This window comes from Gadus macrocephalus, chromosome 16 (genome assembly GCF_031168955.1).
Source record: "Gadus macrocephalus chromosome 16, ASM3116895v1".
NCBI classification, from domain to species: Eukaryota; Metazoa; Chordata; class Actinopteri; order Gadiformes; family Gadidae; genus Gadus; species Gadus macrocephalus.
This window is the reverse complement of record NC_082397.1, coordinates 12,726,223-12,743,380: the sequence shown is the minus strand read 5'-3', so window position 1 is coordinate 12,743,380 and position 17,158 is coordinate 12,726,223. Positions and strand designations below refer to the sequence as shown.

The following is a 17,158-nucleotide window of genomic DNA, read 5'->3' as shown; positions in this document are numbered from 1 at the left end:
AAAAAAAAATATCCTGAACTATTTACAAAAATAAAACGTGTAGGGTGCGTTTGCTAGTCAAAATATTCACAGCTCACCTTGAGCATCTACCGTCTCCTGGTAGCCACGGTACTGCCCATCTTGTGCTGGGTAATTAGCTCTGATGGCCTGGACAACACAGGAAGCCGATACTGAAAGAAAGAGAACAACATTAGCAAAGCAAGATAAATTATGCCTTGGGTAGCCTATACAGCATTACACAGACTTCAAGCTAACGTAACGTAGCCTATGCTCTGCCAATAAGATTGGCTACTTTCGGACAACTACATTGTCAAGTTCCCCGGGACTCAAAACTATTGTAGCCAATCTGCTAGTAAAAAAAAAAAACACGTACTCTATGCTTAGACGTCTATTTCTCCCGACAGGCTTTGGCTGGCCTTTCCAGTTCAGGGTCCGGATCAGGTGTTCAATTTACTGGGTCCGGAAATATGTATCCAAAACCCAACTGTTCAGATGAGGCGTAAAGCCTGGGTGAGAGGTTACACACATGGCCCCGTCTTCGCCAGATTCAGACATTTATTCTAGAAGAAACTGGCATCGCTGAAATTCGCTGCAGCACACTGAACAGAGCAAACCGGCGCGCTCCGGCTCCTCGTCCTGGGCAACAGACGAGGCTTGTTGAGCTGCAGCCGCAGCAGCCTCCCGCTCTATTTGTGTCTATTCTTCCTGGCTGTATTTTGACCTGTACAAATAGCCCTGAATGTCCGAATCCAACAATATATTTTCAAAATCCACTTTGGCTGTTTCACATTGCAAATTTGTTCTCTAGCTAAGCGGTGAAGAAACATGGCGGACATTGTGTTTACATCTCGTACGCGAGCTCCCCCTTATTGTTGGGCTCACAAATTTGCAGAACAAGTGGTTTGTAGTCCTCGGCCCATCTAGCAGGCAAGCAAAGTTCTCCCGAGATGACGTCAAACGCGTCATTTGACGTCATCTCGGGAGAAAATTAGACCAGGAAAGCTGGGCCAAGGGAAGACTGGGTTAGACTGAGGGAAAAAAATACATATATTTTTCAATTGCAATTTCATAAAGATAGAACTCCTGTTCTGAATGGGTGAAGCATCCCTTTAAGATGGACATGAAAGCTTTGTTTATTAGGACAAAAAATCTCAAATGCTTAAAAAGTTTTATTTAACAATATATATGTAATATATCCAGTACAATTTCCCAAATATCCCCAAAAACATGAAAAAAATATATATAAATAGTCAAAAGTCTGAGGTCTGCAAAATAGGCATATTTCTGCATATTTTGAATTGCTGTCCCTTCTTCCAACGGTTTGGTGTTTAGAAAACAGTCCCAAATTCAGTAGCGTATGAGTGACAAATAATAATATCCAGAGGAATGATAAAGGTTTGTAATAAATGCAATTTCAGTGTTATAGTCAAATTCAATAAACTAAAACTGCGCCATAGACATTTATTTTTGATACATACATATAAAGAAGAAAACCCATAGCCCAAGTCAATTGTGAAAAATACTTCTGAAATTCGGGAAAGTCAATCTTTTCAAATAAATACACATACATCTTTGCTTATTTTACAGCCGGAAATTCCAGTTAATTCTCACAACTACATCCAGGCTTTTTATTACCATTTTGAGGATGCTTTTATCTCAGTGGTCTTTCGTGTCTTTTAGACATGTCATTAAAGTGTATTTCCGGCGAAAATTGAATCAGGGTCTTTTTCGGTATGAAACCCATAAAATAAGCCCTCCAGACACTCTTTTTCGTTGATAGAGCTTGCAAAAAGTTGCCCGGAGCAATGTAACAGCCCAAATGGCTTCCATGTTATTGGCTAGGGCAGTGGTTCTCAACCTTTTTTCAGTGATGTACCCCCTGTGAAATATTTTTTCAGCCAAGTACCCCCTAACCAGCGCAAAGCATTTTTGTTTGAAAAAAAGATGTAAAACACAGCGTTATGCCATCATTGTCTGATTTATTGAACTGTCAACACTGACAGTTCAATAAACAGAGAGAATGAGAAACACAGAAGTTCAAACATTTCTGATTGAGCACAGCTCTCTCCATGCCACCCTGTTCCAGGACACAGACTGGATTGCAAAGATGTGTTATCTGGCAAATATATTCAGCAAACTCAACGAGCTGAATATGTCTCTGCAGGGAAAAGACACCAGCCTTTTGAACCTATATGATAAGGTGGATGGCTTCCTGAAGAAAGCAGAGCTGTGGAGAAGAGCCTCTTCACAGGGGGATTTCACCTTAATCATTAAGAGATGACAGATCAAAATGTACATGCCTGACAAACTCATATAACCTTCATTTTTTTAAGTTTTCAAGCGGCAAATAGTTCTTCACCAGTAATGGGAGGATACAGTGAGGTCAAACTTGGGGGTGTGTTGGAGGTGTGTCTGGTACAGGTGGGAAAAGGGTATGATCTGGATCAGACGATGGCCCCAAATAGTGGATAAGTGTTGTGTATTCCACATTGTGTTTTCCGTGAGTATAACACCTGTTGTATTCAACATCTGGGACAGGGAGGGAGGTCTGCTGAGGTGGAATGGGACATTGTTTTTATTTTATTTAGCATAGGCCCTGGCCCAGACGATCATGGCTGACACACACACACACACACACACACACACACACACACACACAGGGGCAATAGTAATATGTATATCAGCGCAAACGCTCACAGGCACGAACGTTAGCCTACGGAAATAAATATGAATATCCCGCTTATCATACGGTGACTTGCCAAAACCTAAGAAGACATTCCTCCAAAATACCTATTTATTTAATGATTTTGTTGCCATTTCGTGATTTCTGCTAAGAAAAAATAGTTCTTCACGCAAATGCACAGTAACCCACACTCTGGCTTCATGTTTCAATGACTTTCTGTTATGTTAAATTACCGGACTGCGGAATGATATGAAAGATGTAAAAAAAAAAATAATAATAATAAAAAAAAAAAAATTCTAACCCTAAAAAATCTCACGTACCCCCTGGACTACCTTCACGTACCCCCAGGGGTACGCGTACCCCCGGTTGAGAACCACTGGGCTAGGGGAACAGCGAACACTTCCAGATCTGCATTTTTTAACCACTAATATTGCTCAAATAGCATCAAACCTCTGCAGTAGCATGATTAGGGTCCCTACACATAAAACGAAGCATTAACAACTTGTGTTGTTTCCACGAAGTCCACACAGGTCGATTACCGGCTACCGTAAATAGAGGCCCCAACAAATTTAACTTAAAAATCTTCCCTCCTGATACTTGGCTGTTTTAAATTTGTTGGTGCGTCTATTATATTATTTACTGTAGCCGGTAATCGACCTGTGTGGACTTCCTGGAAAAATGGACCTACCGGTAAGGCAGACTTGGAAAACCAAATTTTTTGATAAACGCCCAGTACGCTAACTAAGGGTGCACTCACACTAGGCCATCTGGCCGTGGCCGTTTTAGCACCTAACCGTGCTCAAATCTGCCAGTGTGGCCAGTCTGGCCAGGCCGGGCCAATTTGGCCACTTGGGAGAGTTGTACTGCTACGGCACTGGCCGCTACGGTACAGATGCTAATGAGCCGACACGCGCACACGCACGGCTACGCAACCTGAGCTGGATGACGTATAGTCAATGCGACGATCACGGACATATTAAAGGCGACGAGCCTTCTTTCCCATTAAACGGTAAACATCGCGTCAAGCGGTTCAACTGTTGGTGTGTTCTCTGTGTTGTTATCCATTGTTGTTAAAACTCTGACTGGCGCCAGACTTTATTATGGTCCATGCAGCGGACACTTGGTGATGACGTGTTACGACGTGATGACGTATGTACAAGAGCCTCCAGGCCACAGCTGCGACGGCCAACGGCCACGGCCAGATGGCCTAGTGTGAGTGCAGGCCAGAGAACAATGGGGCCATTTGAGCACGGTTAGGTGTGAAAACGGCCACACGGCCACGGCCAGATGGCCTAGTGTGAGTGCACCCTAAGTTGTTGATGCTTTGTTTTATGTAGGGACCCTAATCATGCTATTGCAGAGGTTTGGTGCTATATTCTTTGAGCAATATTAGAGGTTAAAAAAAATTACGTTGCATATGCTGTGCCCCTAGCCAAGAAGATGGAAGCTTTTCGGGATGTTACATTGCTCCGGGCTACTTTGGGCAAGCTCTATACTCGATTATCAATGAAAATGAGTGTCTGGAGGGCTTATTTTATTGGTTTTCATGCCGATAAAGACCCTGGGTTAAATTTTCGCCGGAATTACACTTTAAGGTGCAAACAGGGGTCAGGCATCTTGCACAAGGATGCCTAAAGGTACATTTACATTTTATTAACATTCAGGGCATTTATCAGACTCTCTTATCCATCTCTTAAGTGACTCAAGAAAGAGAAACAACAATATATCGCTGTCGGTACGGTAAGGATGTTCATAGAACAAGTGCCAAGCATTAACAATTGCTTGGTTAATCCATTCCCTGTATTCAACAAAGATAGGTATAGGATAAGGTTCTTTAAGTGCCTGGGGTGTTTTTCAGAGAGTAAGGGAGGAGGGAGGTAAGGAGGAAGGCTTTGTAGAGTCCAGATTAACTCTGAAAAGGTAGTCTTGAGACTCTTGTGGAAGCTGGTGAGCAACTCTGCAGTCCTGACATCGGCAGGGTGCTCGTTCCACCATTGCGGTTCCGAAACAGAGAAGAGTTGGGACTTTGTTGTGCGACCGATGGCGTTACCAGGCATCCAGCTGAGGTAGGTAGACCGCCATTTTTTCAGAAAATTGTAGGTGTATGTTCAATACAAGCAGACAATGCAGTTTTCGACAGTGTACCCGACTATAACCTCAGCATGTAAGATCTGAATGCAACACCCTAAGATCAGCTATTCCAGATTGACAACATTTTCTGATTGGAATCTGATTGTCTACACAGACATTAAATACATCAAACACAGATTTAATATATCAAACTTCTTACCTGCAACAGGTTGTTACTGTGATAAAGCCCAATGTAAATAACGTATCTGAATTGGTCAGGCAAGACTAAGACCCAAAAAACTTTTTTTATACAATTAAATTGCATAAAAGGTTATTAAAAATGAGGATTAGAGTACTTAAACTGTCAACTGGGTGTTATCCAAAAGCCAATTAATATGATGCATGGATGAATCCAACAGAAAGTTAAGTGTAAGCTCAAAGAGTTAATCAGTTCTGAAGTTAAGGGTTAGGGTTAACCCTCTGTGTCACGAATGTGAATGCAGGTAAACAATGGCACCCAAATCCTCCATCATTTTTAAGGCACCCGCTTCATTGCTGACATTATGTGGAGAAACCTGAAATTGAGGACAAGGTCAGTATTTCCTTAATTCTTTCAATATGAACATCCAGCACAGTCAAGGAACATCATCACCCACCTTCATCTGTTTAATTGTATCGTGTCCATAGTAGTGGACTGGATCATTTTGGTTTTTGAATGAGGGGTATCCGAAACCAGCAACGTGAACCACATCACAGTAGTTTAGAGCCACAAAAATGGCCAACATCCCTGTGGTCGGTTGCACTGTCTTCAGGGAAAAAGAAAGCAAAATTAAAATTTGCTTTCTTAAAACCATTGCAATAGGCCAGTTATTTTACAGAATGTTTGTGTACATTATTAATGAAATGACTCACATGATCAGTAGAAAAAACACAGACGCACACACACAAAGTTTTTCTGCCACTAGAGGTCTCTGGAGGATAACAGATGTACAATGACCGCCCGCTCTCTACTGTTGGCCCAGTTGTGCTTTGTTTGATATATAAAAAGCTTGCTGATCGTTTGAATCAAGAGGACTTTTTAAAAGTGTACTCTATATGAGATGAAAATATTTATGCCTGAATGAAAACAGAGACTTTGCAGTATTCACTAGCCGATGCAAAACTGCAGATAATTATCCATGTTCGCTGCTTCACCTACTGTTAATAATTATCCATGTTCACAGAGGGAGAGAGGCAGTTCCAAACAGTATTCCTTGCTTCATTCCCAACCAAGATCAAAGATAAACCCAATCCCTTCAGTCCCAAACCCTTGTCTCCTTGGGAGAATACCCCCATCTTCCTGGTGGGTGTACTGGTGTTTACAACAGGCCTGTTTGGTTCTCAGTTATTCCAGGAAGGACTTAAACTGAGACTGCAAAGCCTTACCTACTGCCCGGGACATTTAATGTTCACTGTTTGGACTATCTTTCGGGATCTCATAAAATAATAGTCAGCACTCACTGTCTCCACCATTTGGCTGAAGCTGTATTGATAACAACATAAACAGAGGTTTACGTTGTTGCATCTAGTTTCTATTACCAGAGTGTGCTAGTTTAAGCAACCTCACCTCATCTGAGTCAGGCCACGTTTATACGTAGCAGGGTATTTATAGAAACGAATATTTCCCCCCCTCCATTTTCAAAAATAACATTGTGCACGCAATATCGTTTTCAAAAAAGTTGTTGTTTACATCAAAACGCATAAATACGCCGTTGAGTGCAATTAAAGCCATGCAAGCCAATCAGAATCCGCAGAATCAACAACAACGAATAACACGAGCGTCCTCCTGTAACAAACAAACTGTAAACATAGGGCACTCATATGACGTTAAGCATTTCCTGGCGCATAATGTGACGCTTCAGAACCTAAAACCCAGTTTCCCCCCGTTGACACGACAACACATAACCGGCGTTTTCAGAAATCGCCACTTTGGCCAGAGTTTTTAGAAATGATCGTTTTCTGTGACAAAGACGGCGTTTCCGTGTACGGCGTTTCCTGGAAATATCTGCGTTTTCCCTTCGTGTAAACGGGGCCTCAGACTGATTGGAGTCTTGGGCTGAGTGAGGTTACACACCTGTTGTACATTGAGCAATCAATGTGCAACAGCCACCAGCAAACCCAGATCACCCATCATGTCACCACACACACATCTCTACCATGGCTGCACGTTACGACTCCTACTCTGTAAATGATCTTCAAGCGTGGCAATGTACCGCTTCCAACATCCCCACCATGTGTCCTTATTATGAACTCGGTCCCCACTATCAGCATTTGTCAATCACCTCCCAGCACAAGCCCATTCCCCAACAGCGCAGTGGAGCCCAGTGGTGGAGGAGGAGGGGGAGGGAAGGAAACACAGCAACCAGACCGGAAACCGTCTGCGGCTAGCCGCCCCTGTGCCAATGTGTACAAGTTGAACCAGTTGGCTGGCGGGCTGTCTGCTAAAGGCCGCCGTGACATACCATACCGTGCACTGCTTCGATCATCAACTTCTCGTGCAATTACACAGCTGTGCTTGAAGTTCAGAACACACCTGATCCAGAGGGTTTCATCCCTGTTACAGATCCCTACCCTCATGCTACAAGCCGAAAACATGGACTTGTTGCTGGAGCAACACCAGGATCAACTTTATAACCAGTGGGGTATTCCACGAACTGAGGTTTAACAAACACAGAGTTAACGCTGAACTGTAAGGTTGATTGACCCTGTGCCAACTAAACCAGAGCTGCCGGTTCCACCGCACGGGTTATGAATTAGTTCAATCAACACTGGGTTGGTTAACACAGGGTTGTGCACGCCAAACCTATAAAGACGTGATGTATGGATCATGGAAACCCTGATCGAAATGGTGAAACGGGTCGCTTATTTCAATGAAATGGAACTCCAGGTTGTCCTGGAGAGCTATGAAGAGGAGAAGGACATTATCACAAGAAAAGGGAACGCTAAAGCCTCTGCAACCCGGAGAACCAAAGCCTGGCAGCGGATCGCTGACCGTGTAAATGCGTTAGTTACATGTCAAAAGCATGATCCTTAATATTTGAGCAATGAATCTATAAATATCCCAGTTAAGCATTCTTAACGTTCCTACCACATAACCCTTTTCTTCTAAAAAAATATGTACTCCGATGGTTCCCAAGCGTCAGCGGATCAAGTAAAAATGAAGTATAAAAACATACAAACTGGTTAGCTTTTCCCACCATCGTATTGGCATACATTTAAATAAGCCCTTTTTTTTAAGCCAATCGTGAAAAGGCAGACAGTCGGCAGACTGGATATGGCCCTCAAATTGTCTTGACCCCGGAGGAGGAGCTGTTAATAGACATACATTCAGGGCGCCCTGGCATGGAGGGGGTACCTGGAGGTACCTCCTCAGAGAGCCAGGGGCCATGTGAGGGTACCCCACTGGTTGAATGTAGGTTTTTGTGTTTTTCTTGTATTTTAGATTTTGTTTGCCTTCGAAGTAACACATGCAAGCCGTGTGCGTGCCACAACGCATATGTTCTAAATGTTTTTGTTTGGTAACTGGGTTGAAAACCTAAGAGTGACAAGAAAAAAAGTTCATCAACTTCACAGATCAAGATGGCTTGTAATGAAGCCGCCGGCTACTATTGAATATTCTCCAGTGGATGTTAGTCCGTTAGGACTATTTTCTGTTGTAAGCGCCTCTCGGCATAGTACTCAGCCAATATTGCTCTTTGTATGGTAGGAGGCCGATGAAAATCCTGGTCCGGACGTGGATGGGTCATCTGAAAAGGACTGAGATGTGCTCAGCATCTCCAACATTATAGATTAAACTACCATTTGCAAAAAAACGGAGGGCTACGCAAATAGTCTGGAGTGAATGAGGCCAGGTCCTCGATTGGTAGTGTTGGCTATGTAAGGCTGGAGTATGCTATTTAAATATATTAAAGATTTGCGCAAGAATCTATATCTCTACAGCAAAAAGTCATCTGATATGCCAAGGTGTCGAGCCGTGGTCTTATTAATCGCTCCCGGTGGATTGCACAAATAATTTGCGCTCCGATGTCAACAGGCCTCTCATCAAAAGGGCATGCCATTGTGAACACATGAAATCTGCGGTGAACAAGGGTTTAAATACCCAAAACCGGGTTATGTTCCAAACTTAACCTGTGCAAAACGTGCTCCGACCAGGTTTGATTCAGGGCATATGTTTCTATAGTAACTATCATACCGTGTTCATTTTGGAAAGGAAAACCTAGGGTTACCGCAAACCCTGGGTTAACTTACCCGGTTCTGTGATAAAATCGGCTTTGTGGAATACGCCACAGATGGAATTTTGTGTGTTATGGAACACATCTGTACCAGGCACAAAGATAACTGGTCCAAGTAAGAGTACGTGTGTTGTAGACCGGAAACTACGTATGATGCAGAGGAGGAACCACGTTGGACCATGCAAAAAAAAGGAGAGGGTGCTGGAGAGGTTGTTTTATAGTGTTGTGGAGGCAGTGCATGGAGAGCTGTGTGCGTGTTTTGGTGAGCGCTGGCTGCCTCGGACAGAGGCAGACAGAGAGAACTTTATGTATATAGTTGAAGCAATACATTTGCTGGAGCCAACAGGTGCTAAACTGGTTGAATCGGACTACATTGTGGGCCGATTGTTCCTTGCCCACCAAGTCTGAAGGTGAATCTCCTCCAGATGATGGAAAAGGGACATTGAGCGACATGTTGACATTGACATTGACATTGACATGACATTCAGCAGTGCCTATGCCTGTGTGCCACCTGGCACCTGTGCCAACTGGCTCACAGGCCAGGTTGTGGCCTGTGTGCTTACTGAGATAAGAATGCTGTGACAATAGTCGCAGGTGACGTGCTAAATAATTTTCTACACACTCTATACCTTTATTGGCATTAGGCTCCAGGACCTAAAAACATGATGAAGGTGAAGCAACAAAATCAGGTAGCCAGTGGCCTCCTGGCCTCCCTCGTTTCTGTAAGTAAGGAATAATCACCGAGAGGCCGGGCAATAAACAGTTTGATATGCCCGGCTCGTGGACGGCTTACCGCCCGAGACGAAGTCGAGGGCGGTAACCTTTTCTTATTCATATTGCATGCTTATTAAATGTATACTCTGTTTAAGTTCATCTCCCTCGAAAAGTAGTTCCCTTTAGAACTACGGTGAATAACGTTAGCTCAGCTGTAAGGTAACTCGTTTCTATAGCAACCACACAAGGCTGGATCTGATCACTAGTTTAATAACGTAGTTACTACATCCGTATCAAGTCAGCTTTAATGACTATCGATCAAACATGCACTCCTTGGTTTATTTTTACTATGGACCTCATGTTGGAAATGTATGTGATAGAAAACGATACAAGCGGTGTATTGATCTACTGTGCTCAGTCAGCAGCAAGTAGAACCGACAAGTCAGCGGGCAATATGCCGGATTAATGCACCCCTCCCAGCCAATCAGAATCGAGCATTCTTAGATGAAGTAGAATAAATGTATTTAAACACTGGTTGTCTATTAACGATGACACGAAAAACTGAACTCCCCACAGCGTGGTAGAATATGACTCTACAACCACATATCGCAGGTTCCAGCATTCAGCCTAGGACCAAAGATGTTCAAAGGTTACACTCCTATGTTTAAAGCATATTTTTTACATCGAAACCTTTATGTCAGAAATAAAAACTTAGAGGAGACATATTATGATGTTTTCCCAACAAGTAAACATAGTATAGTAGAAAACATGTTTTTGAAGCTGTTTGCTGGAAATAGCTTTTAGGGGAAAAAAATCTCTCCTACCGCTAATCCCAACTGTTTCAGTCCCTTCAGAATGCACTTTTTCTGGTGTCTGTAGCTTTAATGCATATATGCTGCAACCCATTGACCAATGAGCTGTCACACTGAACCACAGCATGGAGGAGAAGGGATTGTTGCCGTTTGCTGACTCCTGGTGCTCTATATCTATATCATATCATATAATATAATAATATTAATATTATACATGGGTATTTATTAGGGATGGGCGTGAGGAAATCGATTACTCGAGAACAATTGTCTGTGCGGCGCCGCTAACGCATGCCGTGGGCACAAAGCAAATTAAATGTATCAAATTTATGTGTGGGGAGTACCGTGCCGTGTGCAGGCACGCCAGAATTCAAAAAGGTAAGAGATGGCGGTTGAAGCAAAGCGAAGCGAAGAATTGAAATACTTAGGAAGAAATAGGAGATCATAAGGTGAAATGTAAAATATGCCAAGCGAAATCGAGCTACCAGAGTACTACAAGTACTATGCGGCAACATATGCTCCTGAAACACAACGGTGAGTTCGGGAAAGCAGACCCGCAGCAACCAAGTGTGTCGGCTATTTTCACCGCCGCAAGACGAAGCTGTAATCACGGTGTAAGTGCCATATCGGCTCGGCTTCCAGATCGGCTCGGGGTCCGTCGTCTGCTGATTACGTTACACAATATCATTGGCTGTACGCTTGAATGGGCGTACATTGTGATTGGCTGTACGTCGGACAGTTGTGATTGGCTGTTTTGTGCTGTAGCTCTGGCTGTAGTCATAGCAACCACGAGGCAACAGCGAGCACATGTGTGAGCGCAGTAGGTCTACGTCTAGTTTCGGTTTGTGTTGCCAGATTGGGCATATATCCCGTTTTTCCAGCCTAACGTGATTCAAAGTAGCCAAATCAGGCTGAAAACGTGCGCAATCTGGCAACACGGACGGCTTATCTTAACAGCCAAGATGATTCCGAGGGATGTTTTGTTTTTAGAAGGAAACTATCAGCATACAGATAGGTTGGGAATGGTCTATGTTCAAAATTAAACATCATTACAGGCTCTTTAATTTAAGCCATAAAAAACCTTATTGCTGTAGATAGCGTATTGTGTAACGTAATCAGCAGACGACAGACCCCGAGCCGATCTGGAAGCCGAGCCGATATGGTACTTACAACGGCCGTGTAGAAAAGATCACAACGCTGAGTATTTCCAAAGTCCATTTGCTTCCGTTTTATTTGCAGCTTTAAATTATTTTCAATGGTTAGGCTACTTGTTTCGTTTTTTTACAGGCCTTGGTTCAACGTGATTTAAATTGTATGCAAAAATAAATAATGAATACTCTGATAACTCTGACTGTTTTGATGGAGAATAAGCATTACATGTTTGGTTGGTAATATTGCCATTCATCATTAGGCCTATTCCTGCTGCAGATGCGTTGCATTCTAAAAATAGATTTGATTAAACGAGTAGGCCTACTCGATTGATCCTCGAGGAATTCCTTCGATCACTCGAGTTTGGAATTTACTACTCGTGTCGTGCCCATCCCTAGTATTTATATAATATTATATCTCATATAACGGCCAAAAGCTATGTGTGCCTCGGATGATATGATGACACATAAAGACTGTGTCTGACGTCTCTGGCACTTTCACAACAAGTAAAGACTCGTAGTGGGGGATATCTCGGCCATGGTTGAAAGGAATTGGGGGAAAGGAACTTTGGCCTTTACTCTCTGAAGTCCATGAACCGCGACATGGAGGAGAAAGGGATAGTACTCCGGGAGCTGAGCTGCCGGACTTGCCGCCTAGCTCCCCGCGCCGGAGCTGCCGGACTGCCGCCGGACCGGCCAGCTTCGGCGGCAGTTCAGCTCCCGGAGTACACCCGCTCCTCCATGTCTCCTCCCTCCTGACTGCCGCCGAAGCTACGGCAGTACGGCAGAGTAGGCTAATGGATTGTACTCCCGGAGCTTAGCTGCAGGGCTGCCGCCGAGTTCCCCCCGCCGGAGCTGCTCGTTCGCTGGTCCACAAACCTTAGCTATGCTCTGATTGGAGGGGAGTGGGGAAGTGGGAGGCAATATTCAACTGTGCCCCCTTCCTACGTAGAAGGGGGCACCGAAACTGATTCGCTAATTTGGTAACTGTAGGCGGGGTACTTTCAGTAATGCATATCTCACTCAAAAAATCATGTACAGACTTTGTTCAAAGTTTGCATGCGTGTGCGAGCACCAGAGACCAAAAACAGCACCCAAAATCCCAGGAAAGATGTGGTTTTAATAATATGTCCCCTTTAACACCCTCCCCACAGAAGCTGCGAGCAACAAAACAACCAGGCACAAGCGGATCAGCATCCTGTGCAGAAATCTTCTGCTGCAGGGTGTGAACTATGCTGCAAACATTGGCACAGGTCCCACCCTGCCAGAATACACAATTATTATAGGGTACAGTCTTCATATTTACTTTGGGCTTAGTTGGAACGAGATGTGTGTTACAACCTGATTATATTTAGTAAGGTGCAAGGGTGGGTGGTGCGCTGCTGACGGATCAACCTGTCCCTGCTGATTTATACTTTACTACCAATGACCGTCCTAAAGAGTTTCAGCCTTCTCTTGAGGGCGGGCCATCATTACACTGTTGTGGATCCATGCACAGTTAGTGGGAAGATAGCATGGCTGCCAATGCAAACACTCTGAACAAAGCGCTGAAATACAAACTACCAATAAATGTAATTGGCCTCATTTTGACTTTAGTTATACCATTTGTTATATCAAGTTTCATATTGAAGATGTGCTGTATAATTACTGATATAGCTGATAACAGTAGGCTACCTTGACCTGCAGGTGAACTGTATAATAAATCTGTGTATACAAGTAAAAGTGTTCAGAACAAAAATGCTACATCTACCTATAAGTCACCTTGACAATTGCATATTGGTAATTTTCAATATAGTTGGGATCTAGACGAATCACATGAGACAACCGAAATCAGGGGTTTGCATCCCTGATTACCATCACATAAAAATAATGTGTCAGGAAACAAACAAAGTTTGAAATGTGCTTTCATTGAAGCCAACGACTTCTCTGGACTCTCCATAATCTCAGCTGCAGATGGCCAAGCGCTATAGGGCCTGCACAGCGTAGAATCCCTGCCTTCCCACTGTGCCATCTTCTCTGTAACAATCCAGTTTTGTTTGTACTTGAAAGTCCAAAAGAATAACACATTCGGGGAGAACACATATGGCTGGTTCAATGTTCGCAAACATTCTCACCCAGCCCAAAGTAAGCAGGTTTATCAGAGATGTTGCTCGTTGGCCAAGTCAAATATTGTTTGCCAACTTGATAAATGTTGCGTCAAATTACAGTCTACCACCAAATACCTTTAAGGAATAGATGGATAAAGGAGGGGGTACAACGTTTCTATAAAGTTTGAGCCCTAAAGAACTATGTGTCATGGATAGTTGTTTAGCACCTTATCCTATGGGGTTGCAAAGTCTGCTTTGCAACTCATAGAATCTTTAAATATAAATATCTTTCTGTTCACATTCATCTTATCATAGCACTCTTTCTCCCTGACTTTCTCGTTCACACACACATACGGACACGAACACACACACAGAGACAAGCGCGGGTACTAACCGCGGGTACTAACCCTTATAAACAGCTGCAGGGGTTGACATTAAGGTTTCAAAAGCACTTGCCCATCGGGCAAGTACAGGTCAGGTTCAACTTGCCCGAATGTGATGTTCACTTGCCCAAATTATAATCAGAATCGTGAACAGGCCTCTTTTTGCCAGGCATGCGGCCTGGTTTTGGGGGGGCTCAGAAAAATCATCCTAGCTCAGACTGAAGCTGAATGTTAGCTTACACACATGTTGTGTTTAAGAAATAACAAACTTCCCTTTGTTTACTTATTTATCGAGCGGTCACATCGTGCCATGAAGTGATTTCAGTCCACCGTTGCAACCTATTAAAGCTATCGCCAAGTTATATGCAGACCTGCATGATTTCATGCAAATGTACTTAACTAAATGTCAGAGGTAGCAAAGATATGTCTTTTTTAACTTTCACGTTTCTTGTAGCTCTAACTGAATAATCACAATCGCGTTTCGAGTAGTGTTGTCAGTCACGATACTGGATTTTCTAACTTTGACACTATACCTGGAAAAATATCGATATTCTATAGCATTTTCGATATCAGGGGAAAACTTTTTTTCAGGAAAGAACATACCCAAAGTAAATAGATTATATCTCCACAACTGCAAGGGCGATAATGTCATCTTTGTGCCAAAATAAAGATTGTTGTGCAAGTGAAATATTCAATGGGGATGATACTTGGTTAAAGTGAATAAAGCCATGGAACACAGCATAAGTGGAAGATAACATTTCCACCTGAAATAATTATCAGTTGGTCGTTATAATTTGGGAGCGATGTCTTACTATGAGACACAAATAAAGGTAGATATCTTACAATTTTGACACTTGACACCTCTATTTAAATTTCAGGGCAAATATATTTGAATGCACCAAGCCAAACACTCGCAAATAAACATATGGCCACTAGATTGAGCTGAAGAATATGTTTTCTGATTGAAGGCAATTTACCTATATCCTAAGAAACCTTCTCTTATTCATTGATTGAAAATACCATGTTTAATTGCAAAATTTGGCCCAGACACTGGGTTATCTGTTGATGGTGGTTTTATTCGACCAGAATCAACTTTGTGGACAAAAATCACAAAGGTAATTTTTTGGTTTTTGGTTGTTAAAAGACAAGGGGACGTTTCTTCTTAAGTTGTTATATGCAAGTTTTAGTCACAGAATGATATGGTTTGTACTGTTGGAATAAGTGGAGGCTCAGCTTTCATGTAATATATAGTTTGTGAGGGTCCAATTTTGTGAAAAAGATCGCTATTGCTGTGCATGTGCACAGTTATGAAACCCAAAACCGTGTTCTTGCATATGACTTTCCTTGGTAATTTGCCTCAATCCAAAGTACTTCCAAACACTCCTCCATCTTCCTTCTACCTAAACCGTTCGTGGAGGCGCTGCACTTGCGATGCTAGTCTTCTAATAATGAGGCTCATATGTCAGAATTTTTCACAGCACTAGACGTACCCGCGATTTCGGAGGATAACAGACAGATGCTGGACAGCCCTTTGCAACTTAACGAGGTTACCGAAGCAATAAAACGGATGAATAATAATAAATCACCCGGACCTGATGGCATTTTCAGTTTTTCCAAATTATTATGACTTCTTAACCCCTCCGACCCCCACCCCTTCCCCTTACAGGCTTCCTCAACAAAACAAAAACAAAAAAGACATAAGAGCAAACAGAAAAGGGCAATACAAAACCGACGGACATAGGACATCAAACAATCGACCAAAAAAATGACTGCTGTGCTAATATGCCCAGAGAAAGGTAGGTCGATCTAAAAAGGATTGATCTAAATGTATATGGACTGCATTTACCTTACCTTCCTCTGGTTTAACAAATCAGGATGCAGATCTTCCCTCACTGACCTGTCAGCTGTACTTGAGTGCACTTCAGTGCACTTGTTCAAGCCAAGCACAGACTCGATTTCTCTCACTGAACAAGAAAATAATAACTGAAAAACAGCTAATGGAGTAGTAAAACTATAAACAAAAAGATAATAACACTTTGTATAAAGTTAATTTATTGCTGTTCTGAAAAACAAATGGAAAAAACAGGCACATTTTGTTTAAAATTTCTTTGAGTATACTGTTCAAATAGTGACATGTTGTCATTTTGTAGTATGTTTGCTTCAGTTTTTCATCTGAAGAAAACATGTGGAAAAAAAGCTAATTCTGTAATCACGCTGCAAATGAAATAGTAATAGCACTTCATAAAGTTCATTCAATGCTGTTCTTTGAACAGCATTGAATGGTAAAAACATGATAATTATTTCACAATTGCTTTTGTGGATGTTAGCTAAATACTAACATAACTGCATTTTGTACCATGTCTGCTTTATTTTTTTCATATTCTTATCATAACATTTACTCTTACCAGTCACAGCTTATCAAATACCCTGCATTTTACTGCTTTTTATAAAGAGATCAAATTAATATTGAGCTGAATTTAATTTAGCCTATTGGTCCGGCCCTCAGCAACAGTTCCTGTTTCTCATGTGGCCCTTTGGGAAAATGAATTGCCCACCCCTGCATTATACTATTGATTTTGTTTTACCAAAAAAGTTAAATACAAGAAGAGGTTGATATTGGTTGAGGTAGGTCTTGAGTTCAGTATTTGAAATAAAAACCTCCAGCTTTAGTTATGTTTTGCAATTCATTCCTAGAATCTAAAGATTGCCACTAACATAGGTAAACATTTAGGTAAAAACTAAACTTTAACATCAATTTTGGTGAGTAAATCTCAACATGAAACTTAACAGGCAGGTCTTTCTCCAACATAAAGTCCAGGTCTTTGTATGAGCAAACTAATTAAACTGGCCTGCCATGTAATGTATGGAGCTGTGGCAAGGAATGAAACAAGTCAGGGTTCTGGTAAAAATGTTTTGAGTTGTCTTCTCTTAAAGAACTTATTTTAAGGAAACAAGAGTGAGCTGAATAATTTCAAATGCTCCTTGTAGCTTTA

The 17,158-nt window shown here is 42.3% G+C and overlaps 1 protein-coding gene across 7 annotated transcripts in view; it reads right to left on the bottom strand.

Annotated features, from left to right (window-relative positions):
- st3gal4 (ST3 beta-galactoside alpha-2,3-sialyltransferase 4) overlaps positions 1 to 17,158 on the bottom strand; it is an 84,144-nt gene that overhangs the window by 31,588 nt on the left and 35,398 nt on the right. For 5 of the 7 annotated variants that reach the window (XM_060075510.1, XM_060075508.1, XM_060075507.1 and 2 more), the window contains 2 exons: positions 5,410 to 5,559; positions 4,321 to 5,328 (listed from right to left, as the gene is read on the bottom strand). In XM_060075510.1, coding sequence (XP_059931493.1) covers positions 5,239 to 5,328; positions 5,410 to 5,559 — 240 coding nt within the window. In that variant the 3' untranslated portion in view covers positions 4,321 to 5,238. Of the gene's footprint in view, positions 1 to 77; positions 171 to 4,320; positions 5,329 to 5,409; positions 5,560 to 17,158 lie in introns of those variants that run through there. The other 2 variants (XM_060075513.1, XM_060075512.1) reach the window with 1 other exon arrangement.